The sequence below is a fragment of the Hyperolius riggenbachi genome, chromosome 1, assembly GCF_040937935.1.
Source record: "Hyperolius riggenbachi isolate aHypRig1 chromosome 1, aHypRig1.pri, whole genome shotgun sequence".
NCBI lineage: Eukaryota > Metazoa > Chordata > Amphibia > Anura > Hyperoliidae > Hyperolius > Hyperolius riggenbachi.
The window spans coordinates 262824369-262843009 of NC_090646.1; the positions used below are offsets into that span (position 1 = coordinate 262824369).

General features: G+C 44.1%; 1 protein-coding gene across 3 annotated transcripts in view; it reads left to right on the forward strand.

Moving 5' to 3' along the window:
• The window catches only part of LOC137504853 (albumin-like), a 177522-nt gene that overhangs the window by 27419 nt on the left and 131462 nt on the right, over nt 1–18641 (forward strand). For all 3 annotated transcript variants that reach the window (XM_068233447.1, XM_068233462.1, XM_068233455.1), the window contains exons 3-5: nt 5354–5486; nt 9840–10042; nt 10136–10268. In XM_068233447.1, coding sequence (XP_068089548.1) covers nt 5354–5486; nt 9840–10042; nt 10136–10268 — 469 coding nt within the window. The remainder of the gene's footprint in view (nt 1–5353; nt 5487–9839; nt 10043–10135; nt 10269–18641) is intronic.

Consider the following 18641-nt stretch of genomic DNA (forward strand, 5'->3'; position numbering starts at 1 on the left):
ACTGCCAATCATAGGTGAGCCCTTTCACAGAGTGGCAGTCGACATAATTGGACCATTGCCCACTCCCAGCAGCAGTGGCAAAAGGTACATCCTGACGGTGGTGGATTACGCCACCCGCTATCCTGAGGCCATGGCGCTTTCCTCCCTGAGGGCGGACAAGGTAGCAGACGCGCTACTTAACATTTTCTCCCGAGTCGGGTTCCCTGCGGAGATGCTCTCCGATCAGGGATCCCAGTTTATGTCCGAACTCATGGAGGCCCTGTGCAAAAAGATACACATGACGCACATTGTCTCCAGTCCCTACCACCCGCAGACCAATGGACTGTGTGAACGGTTCAACGGGACGCTGAAGCAAATGCTGACCACGTTTGTTGAGTCGCAAGGTGGGGACTGGGAACGATACCTGCCTCATCTGTTGTTTGCGTACAGGGAGGTGCCGCAGGAGTCAACCGGGTTTTCCCCGTTTGAACTCCTGTATGGGAGGAATGTCCGAGGACCCTTACAATTGATGCGGGAGACATGGGAGGGCAAGGGCGACCCCACTGATGTCTCCGTGGTCGATTACGTCCTCAAGTTCAGGGACAAAATGGAGTCCCTGTCCGCAGTAGTGACCAACAACCTGGCCCAGGCTCAGGCCAAACAAAAAGCATGGTACGACCGCACTGCTGGAGAGCGGTCATTTGATGTGGGTGACAAGGTATATGCCCTTCTTCCCGTGAGGCAGAACAAGCTGCAAGCAGCCTGGGAGGGGCCTTTTACTGTAGTGCAGCGGTTAAACCCTCTGACGTATCTAGTGAACATGGGGGGCAGGAAGCAGAAGAGCTTTCATGTAAACATGCTGAAGGCCCACCATGACAGGACCCAGTATGCGCTGCCAGTGTGCAGCCGGTTAGAGCAGGGAGAGGCAGACCCCCTGTTAGACCTGCTGGCTGACGTACGAGATGTGGACGGCGACCTAAACGTCAATCCACAGCTCGCCTCAGCCCAGCAAGAGCAGTTACAGAAGGTGCTGGGCCAGTACCAGCACACCTTCTCCGGTATCCCGGGGCGGACCAGTATGGCGGTGCATGGGGTAGATACAGGTACCCATCCCCCCATCAGGCAATCCGCTTACCGTGTCTCTCCCGAGGTACAGGCGGACATGCAGAAGGAGGTGAGGGAGATGCTGGAGTTAGGGGTGGTTCAAAAGTCCAGTAGTGCCTGGGCAGCCCCTGTTGTCCTGGTCCCCAAGAAGGACCAGACAACTCGGTTCTGCGTAGACTACAGGAAACTGAACGCCATCACCACTACAGACGCCTACCCCATGCCTCGCATTGATGAGCTGCTAGATACACTGGCATCAGCCAGGTACCTATCAATCATGGATCTGAGCCGGGGGTATTGGCAGATACCACTTGCACCTGACGCGAGGCAAAAGTCGGCCTTCATCACCCCTTTCGGCCTCTTCGAGTTCACGATGATGCCCTTTGGGATGAAGAACGCCCCCGCCACGTTTCAGCGGGCCGTGAACGACCTGCTAGAGGGAATGCAAGGGTTCGCTGTAGCGTATCTGGATGACATTGCGGTGTTCAGCCCCACCTGGGAAGAACACCTCAAACACCTGTCCCAGGTACTAGAGAGGCTGGCCATGGCCAATCTGACGGTTAAACCGAGTAAGTGTCAGATTGGCATGACCGAGGTGCAGTACTTAGGTCACCGGGTGGGGGGTAACACCCTGAAACCTGACACGGGAAAGGTGGACGCCATCCTGGCATGGCCTCGACCTATCACGAAAAAGCAGGTCCAGGCGTTCCTGGGGACCGCCGGCTACTATAGGAAATTTGTTCCCGCCTATAGTACACTGGCGAAGCCCCTGACCGATGCCACTAGCAAGAAGCACCCCAAGGTTGTTAGCTGGACCCCCGCTTGCGAGAATGCCTTCCAGGCCTTGAAGCAGGCCCTCGCAAGCGCCCCTGTGCTTCAGGCCCCAGACTTCAGTCGTCGGTTTGTGGTGCAAACCGATGCCTCTGACTACGGTCTCGGCGCAGTCCTCAGCCAGGTGGATGGAAAGGGGGATGAACACCCTATCCTCTACCTGAGCCGGAAGCTCCTGCCCCGAGAGGTAGCCTACTCCACAACTGAAAAGGAGTGCCTGGCGATCGTGTGGGCCCTACAGAAACTGCAGTCGTATCTGTACGGCCGCTCCTTCACGATCGTCACTGATCACAATCCCCTGAGTTGGCTAAACCGTACTGCTGGAACCAACGGCAAGCTCCTACGGTGGAGCCTGTCATTGCAGCAGTACGACTTTACGATCCAACACAAAGCAGGCAGCCGACACCAAAACGCTGATGGGCTGTCGCGGTGTCAGGGGGAACCCGACCCAACAGCGCCAATAGCTGCTACGGAAGGCGTCCTGTTGACACCTCCCTGAGCAGAGCTCGGGAAGGGGGAGGTGTGACGCCGGGCGACGCCCAGTCGTCCGAGGATTCGCGGCCGATTGTCCGATCGCAACCGTGATCGGAAAACTGACATTCTTTATTTTTAAAATAGAAGTTTTTCCTTCCTGCCTTCCCCCCCCCCCCCTTTTGCCATGAGGGCTGAATGGGCCTGCGTTAGCATATGGCTAAAGCAACCTGGTTTAGCAAGAAATCCTGTTAAGGCTCCCGGAAAAGCTCTGGTGACACTAATGTGCTAATTGGGCAGAGCTGAAATACCAACAGAGTCTATTCAACAGGGGAAGCTAGCACAGCATGAGGTCTATTGACACCTACATTCCTCCCAGTCTTGACGGCACCGACTAAGCTGAGTATGGAATGCATGGTGTTGATAACTTTGTCACATTTTGCAAATACCATCCATGGGAGGAATATGAAAATTACATAATTTTGTTTCCCTAATTCTGTAGAATATGGTGATACTAGACATAGCCAGGTAACCCGAGCAGGGGCTGAGATATGAATAATGGGGTCCCCGTGCGCCCCAAATATTGCAAGTTTGATGTCCTATGAACGTGTATTCTCAGCCCAATCTGAATATGAAATCGGTTTGCATGTGCGACAAAACCCCGGCGGGGTATGAAATTGGACATATTTTGTGGATGGCTGGAAGTTCCTCCCCTGAGAACTCACTGCCTGACACGCCCCTGGGCTGAGCTTGAGACTCCGCCCAGAAATGTCAGTGCTCAAAACTGATTGCATGAGGACCCCCAGCCAATTCCCCCACTTTCCATCATACCGAAAAGACTGCCACTGCTTGGGGAAATAGCAGTGGCCATCTTGCAGGCGGAGCAACGGCCATGTGGTTCGGCCATATTGCGAACTAACTGCAACAAAGGAACTTTGTCTTTTCCCGAACGGACTTTCCACAGAATCATAAGTATTCGTTCTTTTTATCCTTTTTTTCTTTTATGTACTGTGTTATCACTGTCTCTCATCGTTTAATTGTTCACGATTGTCTGTATATATTAATTATTTATATTGTAACAAATAAAGGCTTTTTAAAAGGTCTTTACCTCTCAGTAAAACCTTCTATTCAGTATACACAGACGAGACCTAAACTTCCGAAGGGACGCTACTGTTTTGATAGATAGATAGGAATTGCACAGTTTTAACCGGTTGTTTGTTTCACAGGTCTATAGCCAGTTAGCAGTTTTCTCTGGGCTGATAGAAAACAGAGATGGTGGCAAATCTACCCCTGGGTTGGAGTAAAAGTGTATTTTCGTAACCTCACAGGCTCCCTACTGCGTCGTGACGCTCAAACTCCGCCAATTCTACGCAGATTGCGTCCATAGCTCTCAATCTGTGTGCTAGAATCGGATCGGACGGTTTTGCGTGTTCACGGCCAGTGGGGCTCTTGTGACACTACCTATCTAATCTATACTGCAGGCACCTATCTAATATATACTGCAGGGTACCTACCTAACTAATCTATACTGCAGGCACCTATCTAATCTATACTGCAGGGTACCTACCTACCTATCTAATCTGTACTGCAGGGCACCTACCTGTCTAATCTATACTGCAGGCACCTATCTAATCTATACTGCAGGGCACCTACCTATCTAATCTATACTGCAGGGCACCTACCTATCTAATCTATACTGTGGGGCACCTACCTATCTAACCTATACAGAGTGTGTGCTTCCACAGCGTGTGAGTGTGTGCTCCACAGCATGTGTGTGTGTGTGTGTGTGTGTGTGTATATGTGTGTGTGTGTGTGTGTGTGTGTGTGTGTGTGTGTGTGTGTGTGTGTGTGTGTGTGTGTGTGTGTGTGTGTGTGTGTGTGTGTGTGTGTGTGTGTGTGTGTGTGTGTGTGTGTATCCGCAGCATATGTCTCTAGGCGTACTCTAAGGCCACCTCTGGTGATGAAAATAATCAAACAGCTTTTTAGTCACAGACCTGTGTAATAATTATCATGAGTGGGGGTTCCACTGCCTTTAGGGTGTTTCCCAGAAACTCTGCATTGCCTGCACAGAAAATAGTAAAAGCCTGAGAAGTTTCATAATATGTTTTAAATAAATGAAATACTGTATCTTGCAAGTGTTAGGGCCCGTTTCCACTATCGCGAATCCGCATGCGGGCAACGCATGCGGATTCGCACAGTCAGTACAAGTGGATGGGACTGTTTCCACTTGTGCGTTTCCCCGCACGTTTTTCTGTGCAGAAAAAATCTGCAGGGTAGGGGCCTCAGAATTCGCCTGCGTGTGGAATGCAGGCGAATCGCACGCAATGTATTTAATAGGGAAATCGCATGCGTTTTCCCCATGCGTTTTTTGCCGCGATTTCGCATGCGATTTCGCATAGGTACCCATGTTAATTCACACAGGCAGTGACATGGTTAAAATCGCATACAGCCTTACCTATGCGAAATCGCATGCGAAATCGCGGCAAAAAACGCATGCGGAATCGCACCCGCATGCGATTTGCCTGCGGTGATTCGCCGGCGATTTCGTAACGCTATAGTGGAAACGGGCCCTTAGATACTCAAAATTGGTCAAATTCCAGTAATTTCCTGCTAGGCTATGCAGTTTTGTACCACTTGGTGTGTGTGCTTGCATGTGCGTGCGTGTGTGTGTGTGTGTGTGTGTGTGTGTGTGTGTGTGTGTGTGTGTGTGTGTGTGTGTGTGTGTGTGTGTGTGTGTGTGTGTGTGTGTGTGTGTGTGTGTGTGTGTGTGTGTGTGTGTGTGTGTGTGTGTGTGTGTGTGTGTGTGTGTGTGTGTGTGTGTGTGTGTGTGTGTGTGTGCGTGCGTGTGTGGTGTTATATGAAACTGTAAAATATGTAAAAACAAATACAGTTGATGTTATATGTTATTAAAAAATTGCCCATGATGGCAAGATTTCTCATTTATAAACTGTGTGGTTTTGTTTTGCAGTGTGATGGTTATATTAGCACAGAGGTTACAAAACTGCCCAGTTGAGGAAATTGATAAATACCGGGATAAAATAATGACTTTTGCTCAGCACTGCATAGAACATGAAGAAGATGAGAAATGCAAGCACTCAATGGTAAGCACTCCTTCATAATCTGCTAGTACACCCCATGGAAATTGCTCTGACCAAGCAACTAAAGACAGAAGGTTTTTGCCATTGCAATTCTTTCGAAAGTACTGCATGGTTTATGGATGCTTGCACAATAGGCATCTAAAAGCCCCCAATGCAATGAAATAGTTCAGGAGTTATGGATGTAAGTGTCTAATATCTCCAGTCACTTCACATTTCCTATAGTCAGAAGAATTAGGATAATTCCATTTAAAGGCTAATTTTAAAAAATTCAGGGTAGGCTTACAATGTAATCATATCTTCTACTGACTCTCTTCCAGTGTACTGTACATAACTACTTGAATACATTTAAATATCAGAAAGAGGCACAACATTTTTCTCTTCTTTGATACAAATTAATTTGTATTTAAAGGGGAACTTGTAAAATTTAAAATATGTGCAAACATAAACAAATAAGAAGTTAGTTTTTTTCCAGAGTAAAATGAGCCGTAAACTACTTTTCTGCTATGTTGCTGTCACTTACAGTAGATAGTAGAAATCTGACAGAAGCGACAGGTTTTGGACTAGTCCATCTCTTCATAAGGGATTCTCAGGGTTTTATTTATTTTCAAAGCCACTTAGTGAATGGCAGTTGCTCTGTCCAACTGCCAAAAAATTGTGTAGCGAGCAGGGAAGCTGGCCAGCATCATTGTTTAAATCCCTTTTAGGGAATATCTTTATAAAGAATAAAAGCCTTGTTGAAAATCCCCTATGAAGAGATGGGCTAGTTCAAAACCTGTCACTTCTGTCAGATTTCTACTACCTACTGAAAGTGACAGCAACATAGGAGAAAAGTAATTTATGGCTTATTTTACTCTGGAAAAAACATACTTCTTATTTGTCTGTTTGCACATATTTTAAATGTTAAAATCTTTCGCCATAGTGCCCCTTTAATACATATGTACATCAGAGAAAGGCATTAAGTGTGATTTGCTAATAAAAATCAATGTCATTAAAATATTGTAAAGTTACTTACAACAATGTGAAAAAAAAAGCATCTTGAGAGCTTTTCACATACCTGGTAAAGTCTATGGTCAAAGGACTGTCGCTATGTGTGCACCATCCCTTACCTTCTGACATTATGCAGCTAGCATAACACAGTAAAAGGGAATTTAAGTCACAGGAAAGACCTTTAACAAAAAAAAGACAAATAGCAAAAACATCAGATGTGGCTTATCTAAAAGCCAAACTATCTCAAGAAATGCACACCAAGAAAAAAGTTTCATATAAATGTGTATTCTAATCCAATAAAGTCAATATGTCATCAGTATAAATAGATGAGACTATATGAATCATTGAGGCTAGATTCACAGTGGGACGTTGCGTTTTCATGCCACGTTAAAGTCGCACCGCAAGCTTACAACGCAAGGCGCCCAAAAAGTGGCAACGCAGCGTTACTGTTGCATACAGCAGATACAGTAAAAAATACAGGCAATGAAAAGTATGCTTCCAAGTCATTACTGAGCATGTGCAAACAGTCCAACGCAGCTAATACCGTGTATAACGCACAGCATGCAGTACTTTTACTTAACGTGCAGCGTTAGGCACCAACGCAACGTGTGCACTGTGAACAGGGCATTGATTTTTCATTGCAGTGAGTTATTCTGCGTTAAATGCTGTTTTAACGTGCGACTTTAACATCCCACTGTGAACTTAGCCTCAGACTATACGATGGGTAAACAGATAATAGTGCCTCATATACATCAATGGGTATACATGTACATGGTCAATGGTAATAGTCACTCATGGAGGCAACTCTTTGTTGCAGTATATAGCAAGGGGAAGCAGTAGATTTGGGCGCATGAGACAAGTGGACAAAAAGGGCGCCCCATTCACTTTCATTATAAATATCGTTTAATGGGCGCTGAACGGGGAAAATAAGGCGCCGGAGATTTTTAAGGATTTATAACGGCGCCCGGAGATTTTTAAGGATTTATAACTATGTTTGTGATGATTTAAGTTTACAAAATGAGCCCGTGACGAATAACGTTTATGAAGATAATAAATCACTATTTCTAAAACATTTCTAACACATTATTATCCACCCAAAAAAATAATTTACATTTTTTTTCTTTACATTCTTTATTTATTCATGTCTGTAAAACATTATTATCCATAGGGGGTTTTAGGTTTAGGCACCAACAGGGGGGTCTTAGGTTTAGGCACCTACAGGGGGGTCTTAGGTTTAGGCACTAACAGGGGGGTCTTAGGTTTAGGCACCAACAGGGGGGTCTTAGGGTTAGGCACCTACAGGGGGGTCTTAGGGTTAGGCACCTACAGGGGGGTCTTAGGTTTAGGCACTAACAGGGGGGTCTTAGGTTTAGGCACTAACAGGGGGGTCTTAGGGTTAGGCACCAACAGGGGGGTCTTAGGGTTAGGCACCAACAGGGGGGTCTTAGGGTTAGGCACCAACAGGGGGGTCTTAGGTTTAGGCACCAACAGGGGGTCTAGGGGTTAGGGATAGGTACAGGGAGGGTTTTTAATAAACGAAAATATAAGTTTCACTTTACAAACAGGGAAGATTAACGTTTTAAGAATTGCCGATCTCATACACATTATTTAGTGATTTATACATTTTTAAATCACTATTTATAAACGAAATTCTACACAATAATTTCTATAAACGATATTTCCATTTATCGTTTATACCACGCGCCCTTTTTTCCCGACGCCCTTTTCGTACGTACGCATAGCAAGGAGTTGCTTTCACGAGTGGCTGTTGTTTTGACCATGAATAACTACATCTATTGATGTTTATGTTGTCCTGTTTGTATACTGGCTCTATATTTTCTATGATTCATACTGTATGTAGAGAGAAGTACAGGACAGCAATTGATTATTCAGACTCTACTGCAGCCAAATGGATCAGTAGGGCTGCCAGGCAACTGGTATTGTTAAAAAGGAAATAAATATGGCAGCTTCCATATCCCTCTCACTAGTTGTCCTCGGTTGTCCTTTAAGTGCAGCCAATAACTTCTCCAGGCCCCCAAGTGCAGCTGGGTAAATTGCTGCAAATGGGAATGCAACTAATAATACAAACATTACTCAGTGTACTCATTTGCTCGTGACTTGTGTATAAGTCAAGCAAGTAAAAATAATCCACTCTGGGCTGAACCCTTGATCTGGGACTTAATATCTCCAGGCGTTTTTTATTTCTCATAGATGCGGTCAATGATCAATACAGCATAGATGAAACAGCACAACGTTTCGGGCAACCAGCCCTTTATCAAGTGCTCAACGTTCTGGCAGACCATATGCAAATATATAGACACACCTTAATCAAACACGCCCCCTTAACATCATTGGGCGGGCACATACTTATAATACATTAACCCTATCTACAGAGAACACCACAACTAAAGGTAACATCTGCGGCTGAAGTCCTCATGAAAGCCATTTGCTGTTCGTGTCCCCAGCCTGTCAATCCACCAGGTCTCCCGTCTAAGCAAAATATTCTCAAAATTCCTGCCCTCTTGATGTTGAAGAACCTCCAATACCTGCCACCTCAATTGGCTGGCATTTTGGCCACACTCAATAAAATGCCTGTCAAGGGGGTACTCTCTTTTCTTCTTTTTTTCTTCCATTTCTCTCTTTTTAAATTGCTCAGGATTGCGGATAGTGTTCTTGTGCTAGTTTAATCTTGTTTTTAAGTTTTTCGTTTTTTTCGTGTATAAGTCACCCCCTATACTTTTATTTAGTGAGTCAGATCTAAATTTCTAGAATTATAGTCGGGTATATACGGTATTTGCTTTATGGTACTATATATACTGTAGGTAGAAAAAAAACAAAGTCTTGTAAAAGTAATACCTTTTAATAGCTAACTGGTAAAGTTAAATAATGCAAGCTTTCTGGGATCTAGTCCCCTTCTTCAGGCATATTTCCAGATGTTAGCTGTAGTTGTAGTTAGTTAACATCTGGAAATATGCCTCTACAGCTAACATCTGGAAATATGCCCGAAGAAGGGGACTAGATCCCAGAAAGCTTGCATTATTTAACTTTATCAGTTAGCCATTAAAAGGTATTACTTTGACAAGACTTTGTTTTTTTTCTACCTACATATATTGTTTGGCTAACACGGTGCAGAAACATTTTTACTACTATCTTTATGGTACTAGAAATGTGAAAATCTGTGAAAGTCAACAGCAACAGCCATGATGCATACGAGAATTATCATAATTATTTCCAAATTCAAGTCTTATTAGCAGCACATTTTGCGCAAGGCATGTGGGTCCAGCTGTCAAGCATACCTTTTCAAAACATTCATAAATAATAACCTATTGTTTTTGCATATTTCATTTACTTTTTTTCTTATTTTTTCAGATTGAAGTTTTCAACGACCAAGTTTGCTCATTTGACCATTTAGAGGAACATTACCCTTGGACTAAAGACTGTTGTGCCAAAAAAGAGCCAGACAGAGACCAGTGCTTCCGAAAACATGAAGAAGAAGTAGTGCCATATAAAATGACAGATCCTGAAGGATCCTGTAAAGCATTTAAAGAAAATCCAGCCTATGCCTTAAAATAGTGAGTGACATATTTACCTTAATTTTAATGTTGCTCATTGCCTGTGTAGTTAGTGTTGTTTAGTGGTTTAATGTCTTTTTTTCTTCATTTTAGTTTTAGTGTACAAGTTGCTAGAAGACATCCTGCCCTGTATCCACCAAGTGTTTTAGTCTTTGCTAAGACATATCATGAGATTGCTAGTCAATGCTGTGAAGCTGAGGATAAGGCAACATGTTTTGCAGAACAGGTATGCCATGAAGTTAATTAAAATTATATGATGTTTAAAAAAAAAATTGCAGTACAGTGGCTGTATATGTAGAGAGCAGTGGTGGACAGAACAGCAGCAAGCTTGCCTTACAGATTGCAGTGCACATAGGTAGTGTGGCTTCTGGACTTTTGAGCTATGGAGCAGGAAATAGCTGTGTTACTGTGACCCAAAGACCAGATCGTCATAAAGGAGCACAGTCTAGTGTGAGATAGATGTCCCTGGTGTGTGAACAGGACATTTCTTTCTTTTTTTGTTTATAGACTGGACGTGCTTCATATATAAATATTGAAATTAAAAATATAAAAAAGCCATAATGATAATATCCTTCCATAGAGCTTATAGAGCTGGTGTACACAGGTCTTTGACAGCAGCTTGCATTCAGTTAGCATCAGTGGCGTAGCTAAGAATCTGTGGGCTCCAGTGCAAGTTTTACATTGGGCCCCCCAAGCACTCTGTATATAACAATAGATACGCCACACCAAAACCTGCCAAGGACCTCAGAGGTGCAAGAAGGGGATGGGGAACAGTTTGTTAGTGATTACTACTATTCAAAGTATCTATATAAGTAATTATTACCAGCACAAGACCAATAAAGAGCTAATACTGTGGCTGAGGGAGGCCCAAGGGCCCCGATGCGACTGCAACCACTGCATCCCCTATTGCTAAGCCACTGGTTAGCATTTAGTTAAATTAGTTGATATCAAGTTATGCTATTAAATGGCAAACTGAGATCAAACTAGTGTTGATCCAAAATCAAATAGTCAGGCACTATTAGACTGCCGCCAACTTCTGTAAGTGTTCTGTGTTTTTGCATTCATATGCCATGGAGATCTAAAAGTTTTTTTTTTGCTACAAAACTACTTACACATGCAGCAGATATCTATAAGAGTTTTTTGTTTCCCTGTATTCCTTTGCCATGGATGTCTATAAAATTAGTTGATGCACAAATATACAAATGTTACCGTAATGCAGCTTGAATATGGACCAGTGAAATGCTTTTTACTGCAGGATTTGAATAGTCCATTGTACAATAGATGTTTCATAATAAGTAGTAGTTCTGGATCATTATAATTAGCATAATTCTCAATTATCTCAAATGTATTTGCATCTTAATGACTTTCCCTACTAACACATTTAGATTTTGGGCAATACATTTAAAAAACACAATTCTAACATAGCTGGCATGGGGGTGTAGCCTGTGTTAAATAGCTGGCAGTCTTAGGCTCGGTTCACATTAGCTTTTGGCAACAGAACCGGCCGTACGGTTTCGTTGCCCGTTCTGCTGAACGGACAAAAAAATGCACCAGGACCCAATTTTCTGGGCTCAGCGGAACGGAAACGGAAGGTTTTGCAGCTAAATAGGAACAAATAGAAAACTGACAGTTTTCACCTGATCCTGATGGACGGATCCGTACGGCCAGCTCTGCAAAAAAAACGCAGATGTGAACCGGGCCTAACATCTTTAACAAATACATCATATAATATACTAACTTGCATGCACTGTTATTTATTTATATATATATATATATATACAGGATCTTCTTAAAAAATTTGCATATTGTGATAAAGTTCATTATTTTCTGTAATGTACTGATAAACATTAGACTTTCATATATTTTAGATTCAAATACACACAACTGAAGTAGTTCAAGCCTTTTATTGTTTTAATATTGATGATTTTGGCATACAGCTCATAAAAACCCAAAATTCCTATCTCAAAAAATTAGCATATTTCATCCGACCAATAAAAGAAAAGTGTTTTTAAAACAAAAAAAAGTCAACCTTCAAATAATTATGTTCAGTTATGCACTCAATACTTGGTCGGGAATCCTTTTGCAGAAATGACTGCTTCAATGCGGCGTGGCATGGAGGCAATCAGCCTGTGGCACTGCTCAGGTGCTATGGAGGCCCAGGATGCTTCGATAGCGGCCTTAAAGGGACTCCGAGCAGTGCAGAAACTATGGAAAGATGCACATCATTTTAAAGCTCTCTTTCTCCTCTTTCCAATGATATATAAACCACCGCCCTACGCCTTTTAGTTTTCACTATTTTCGCGATTGAAATTGCCGCGGCCGCGATTTCAATCACGAAAATAAAGAGAACGAAAAGGCGTAGAGCGACGATTTAGGTGTCGCCAGAAAGAGGAGAAAGAGAGCTTTAAAATGATATCCATCTTTCCATAGTTACTTGTATTACACAGGGCGACACTTTCCCCAGTGTCAGCAGCTCCATTTAGCAGAAAAAGTCGGCCTGTGTAATACAATGTAACTATGGAAAGATGGATATCATTTTAAAGCTCTCTTTCTCCTCTTTCTGGCGACACCTAAATCGTTTCCCTACGCCTTTTAGTTTTCTTTATTTTCGCGATTGAAATCACGGCCGCGGCAATTACAATCGCGAAAATAGCGAAAACTAAAAGGCGTAGGGCAGCGGTTTATATATCATTGGAAAGAGGAGAAAGAGAGCTTTAAAATGATATGTATCTTTCCATAGTTTCTGCACTGCTCGGAGTCCCTTTAAGCTCATCCAGAGTGTTGGGTCTTGCGTCTCTCAACTTTCTCTTCATAATATCCCACAGATTCTCTATGGGGTTCAGGTCAGGAGAGTTGGCAGTCCAATTGAGCACAGTAATACCATGGTCAGTAAACCATTTACCAGTGGTTTTGGCACTGTGAGCAGGTGCCAGGTAGTGCTGAAAAATGAAATCTTCATCTCCATAAAGCTTTTCAGCAGATGGAAGCATGAACCCACTTTTGAACCAGAAACAGAGGCAGAAGCGCCTGACCTGGGCTACAGAGAAGCAGCACTAGACTGTTGCTCAGTGGTCCAAAGTACTTTTTTCGGATGAAAGCAACTTTTACATGTAATTCGGAAATCAAGGTGCAAGAGTCTGGAGGAAGACTGGGGAGAGGGAAATGCCAAAATGTAAAAGTTGCTTTCATCCGAAAAAAGTACTTTGGACCACTGAGCAACAGTCTAGTGCTGCTTCTCTGTAGCCCAGGTCAGGCGCTTCTGCCTCTGTTTCTGGTTCAAAAGTGGGTTCATGCTTCCATCTGCTGAAAAGCTTTATGGAGATGAAGATTTCATTTTTCAGCACGACCTGGCACCTGCTCACAGTGCCAAAACCACTGGTAAATGGTTTACTGACCATGGTATTACTGTGCTTAATTGACCTGCCAACTCTCCTGACCTGAACCCCATAGAGAATCTGTGGGATATTGTGAAGAGAAAGTTGAGAGATGCAAGACCCAACACTCTGGATGAACTTAAGGCCGCTATCGAAGCATCCTGGGCCTCCATAACACCTGAGCAGTGCCACAGGCTGATTGCCTCCATGCCACGCCGCATTGAAGCAGTCATTTCTGCAAAAGGATTCCCGACCAAGTATTGAGTGCATAACTGAACATAATTATTTGAAGGTTGACTTTTTTTTGTTTTAAAAACACTTTTCTTTTATTGTTCGGATGAAATATGCTAATTTTTTGAGATAGGAATTTTGGGTTTTCATGAGCTGTATGCCAAAATCATCAATATTAAAACAATAAAAGTGTGAGAAAACGCGGAAGAGCCGCCGCAAGTGTTCAGTGTGAGGCAGCTGATTCCGCGTTTAGCATGGCATCTGGAGTATTTAGGCACGCGTCCACTAGTGGGGCGGAAAGCGGAGAAACCGCCGCATGCCCAGCGGCGGAATCCGCGTCCGACGCGGCAGTCGGTACGCATAGGCCTATTACTGACACAGTGGCTGAGCGCGGGGAAACCACCGCATGCTCGGTTGGCGGTGCGGCTGGCCCCGCGCTCGAACAGGCTGACGCATTGCAAAGCATGTCTGGCGTGGCTGGGACTGATAGTCCACACAGGATCAGAAGGACGCGCGCTGAAAGGCAGAGCTTATATGACACTCAGAGGAGAGTCAGCTGACCAGGCCGGTCAGCTGACAAATCCATCTGTTCTCATTGGTCCAGCACTTAGGGGAGGCGCTGGGATGCGCTGGTGTATATATACTGGGTGCTGGTCATTCCTCTGGTGTCTGGCGTTGCGATCACTACGTGGTAGCACTCAGACCTTGTCAGTATCTGTGTTTATTAGACCAGTTTCCAGGGTGTTGATGGCCAAGGATCTCACACCTTAGTCTAGGAAATCTGTTATTATCTGTATTATACTCTAGTTCAGTTTCCAAGGTGTTGACGGCCAAGGAACTCACACCTTAGCTTAGGCATTGTTGATTATTTGTTATGACCTTCTGCTTTCCTGACCATTCTTCTGATCTCTGATTTTGTACCTTTGTCATTCTGATACTCTGTTGCCAAAACTCGGCTAGTCTCTGGATTCTGCATCTGCCTCCTGTCTCTGTACTTTATCTGACCGTGTGTTAACGACCTGGCTTGTCCGACCTCGAGAACTATCTCTCCTGTTAGGAGATAGTTCACTAAACTGTCAGTGACACTTCCCCATTGGTGTCACTCACGTTCTGTCCTTCCCATTTTCTGTCTGACTCCTCCCATTGGAGAGTCCAGACTACGGAAGGAACCAGTTGCTGAGCAGTATTCCTATCTGCTCTTGCACCTGTCTTCCAGGTGCGATCCTCAAAGTATTACTGTTGCACCAAAACACTCTTATCTCTCAGGTGTCCAGAGGTTAGAGATATATCTGATTATCGGTGATACTGCAGATCATTAATAATCTGGTATATATCTGCATTCTCGGTGATACTGCAGATCACCGGTAATCAGATCCTCTCTGTGTTACACCGATCGTTACAAAAAGGCTTGAACTACTTCAGTTGTGTGTATTTGAATCTAAAATATATGAAAGTCTAATGTTTATCAGTACATTACAGAAAATAATGAACTTTATCACAATATGCTAATTTTTGAGAAGATCCTGCATATAAATAAATGTAGCACACCCGTGGGTGTGCCTTAGAAGTAGTAGGTTTAGATCTCCCTTTGCTCCAGTGAACACCCCTTTTTCTTCCCCAATGCTCAGTCACAGTTTATATGAATAATGGGCCTGTTTATTTTCAACAGTAAGACCCTAAACAAAATAATGGTAAACACACAATCATGCACACAATATTACTAGTTATAAAATAATACTGCAGAATTGCATGTAAAGCAAGGTCAAACAGTTTCTTAAACAGACATTTCAAGCAATCACACTTTTCTCCACAGGGTGTCTCTATAATAAGTTTCACTGTAATGATAAACTATGCTAAGAATACAATAAAAGGTAGATATTGACTCTAATCAAATGAAAATACAGCAGCTGAATATCTCAGGGCCCGTTTCCACTATCGCGAATCCGCATGCGTTGCCCGCATGCGGATTCGCACAGTCAGTACAAGTGGATGGGACTGTTTCCACTTGTGCGTTTCCCCGCACGTTTTTCTGTGCAGAAAAAATCTGCAGGGTAGGGCCCTCAGAATTCGCCTGCGTGTGGAATGCAGGCGAATCGCACGCAATGTATTTAATAGGGAAATCGCATGCGTTTTCCCCATGCGTTTTTGCCGCGATTTCGCATGCAATTTCGCATAGGTATTAATGTTAATTTACACAGGCAGTGACATGGTTAAATTCGCATACAGCCTTACCTATGCGAAATCGCATGCGAAATCGCGGCAAAAAACGCATGCGGAATCGCACCCGTATGCGATTTGCCTGCGGTGATTCGCCGGCGATTCCGCAACGCTATAGTGGAAACGGGCCCTTAACCTTTGTAAATGGCTTCCAATACTTAAATACACCCAAAGGAAGAAAAATATAGTCTTGGTGGTAGCAAAAAGAAGAAAAAAGTTGGCAGCTGCATGCGTTGGGGCCCATCTCTCAGTTGAATACTTATAACAATGGTGGACAGTATAGTTCAATTGTGCAGGAAGATCCCTAACTAGTGTTCGAGTCCACAGTCTATCAGTGCTGCTCGAATACCCCTTTTCAAAATCCGGATCCGATTCGGATCCAGATACCCAGATATCCGATCCGGGTCGGATATCCGATTTCAAAATTTTCTGATACGAATCGGATATCCGACCCTAGTATCCGGGATATCCGGGCATATTTGGATATCCGGATAGAAAACCGGAAGTGGCCTTTAAATTGCTTTAAAAACTTTTTTTAGGGTATATGAGGCATGTAGCATCATTATTTTGTAAAGGGGAACACTAATTGATGATGTGGGGACATAAAATCCCCCCTTCCAAAAAAAATGGCTGTCAATTAACATTAGGCCTAGGTTCCAGACAGCAGTCATGCAGCCCACATTGTGTCCAAAGTCCAACCGCACAACTGGGACATGACAGCCAAGACACCTCCAAAACATTACGCAGCAATTGTGTTTTGGGTTAAATATAGGTGGTATCAGTGGCCTGTAGCTCCCTGGCCTGGCGGTGGGAGCTGCACAGGCAGCAGGAGTAGGGCAATACAACAGCAGCAGGTGTAATGTGTGCCAGGAGCATGCCGGACGTGGCAATTGGCACTTAGCACGTGTCACGTGGCACATGTCACGTGGCACTTGGCACTTCACTTGGCACGTGTCACGTGGCACTTGCCTGGATGCCCTGTTCAAAACACTGTAGAATGGTGTGCAGATCTGTTACCTCTGAGGGCAGAAATACCAGCAACTCACTATGATTAAGTCCTTGGGCTCACTCATTCAAGGAAACAGTCCACTCTTTCTGGTTCCATTGCAGCAGTCATACAGCTTGATCTTCTGTCTGGCCAGACAATCCAGTACTTTGTCTTGACCTGGATAGGGGGCAACCGGTGCCCTCGCTTTGACTTGGTAAATAAAAGACTGCAACAACCATTTGGATTTTAAATTGGCCACAGCTTTTATTCCCATAACCAACAATTTTATTTGACTGTAAATCACATACAATTTCCTTTACATAAATCACTTTTCCAAAGTATTAAAAAACACACATTAATAAAAAACACATCGGAGTCCCCTGACAAAGGCCGCCCAATAAAACAAGCCGCAGCACAACCCGTACCAGCCACCAGCCACAGTTATAACAGCTCGATGGGTACACAAATCTGCTGGCTCCAACTTAAACATCCACATGGGCCTTGTCAAGGGCCCCACCACAGCACTTCGGGGGTTGCCTCAACCTCGAATGTCCCGCCACCTGGCCAAGGCTGCCTCCAGGGCTTCCCTTAGGCAAAACAGGAAGACCTTGTTGACCACCTCGTTGAGGTGAACTCCGTCTTCCTGAAAAAAGATGAGTCTATTTCGAGCAGTTTGTGCCAGACGGATATGCCGCCCCTTCTGCACACTACCTTTGCAATCCCCTTGTTCACCTTCCATCTTGCCCTATTTAACTTTGTGTAGGGGATTTGTGGATGCCAGCGCAGCCTCGGGATCATCTCTGACCAAATTATCACTAAGCTGGGAAACAGGTCACATGCTCTGAGTATAAAGGTTTTTATATCTATGATTAATCTGTCCATGGGCCCCCAGCCCAGGTCATTACCCCTGATGTGCAGTATCAGTATCAGTATGTCTGGGGGGCCCCATAGCCGGGCCAGTCTGTAGAATTTTTTGATACATCTTTCTAAGCCAGGCATCATTATGCATGCACTGTAGTGCACAGATGTCTATATGACTCTAATTTGCCTCATTGCTTCTTCCGGCTAAATCCTTTTTTTTTTTTTTTTTTTGCAAATTCTTTTTATTCATTTTCAAATTGAGCAAAAAAGTTACAAACATTAACATAACAACCCTGAATCCAGAACATGCAGGTGAGGAGACAGGGAGGTAAAACAGCTAAATCCTTTGTTAAAAGAAGAAGCAGCCTAACCGGCTGTCCTAGGCTCCCCTAGGTATTGTGCAATATGACTTATATACCGGGGGAAAAGGGGGGGTACCAGATTCTATGGTACCCTGGTTGTCCCATATTCCTTATGTACAAAGGTGGGTGTCTGATGTAAGTTCTGATTACTAAGCCGTACTATGAATGCTTCTTTATAGTCAGCAGTGATCTTCCATTGCTTTATCTTTCAGAACTGGCTACTGGGCTTTTGTTTGTCAAACCAATTCGGTAGGATAACTCCATGAAATAAACTTAGTAAAAATGTATGTAAAGTACCAACAAGATGTACTGAGTGTAATATGAAGCAATGCACTCTGGTCATGACGGGGATTACATTATGTACATACTCGGTGGGGAACCCAAGGGGTCACATCACAACTCAGGAGTTGCCAGTGTCCCAACTCAGGGCAAGGGCGGCTTGCCACACTGAAGTAACACAAATCCATGTTGTTAATTCACTTTCTCTGACTTTTTTAGTGATTAATGTCTGCGTCTTTTCAGGTGGGAAACAAGGGATAATAATGAGGCCTCTGCCTAGCTATCAT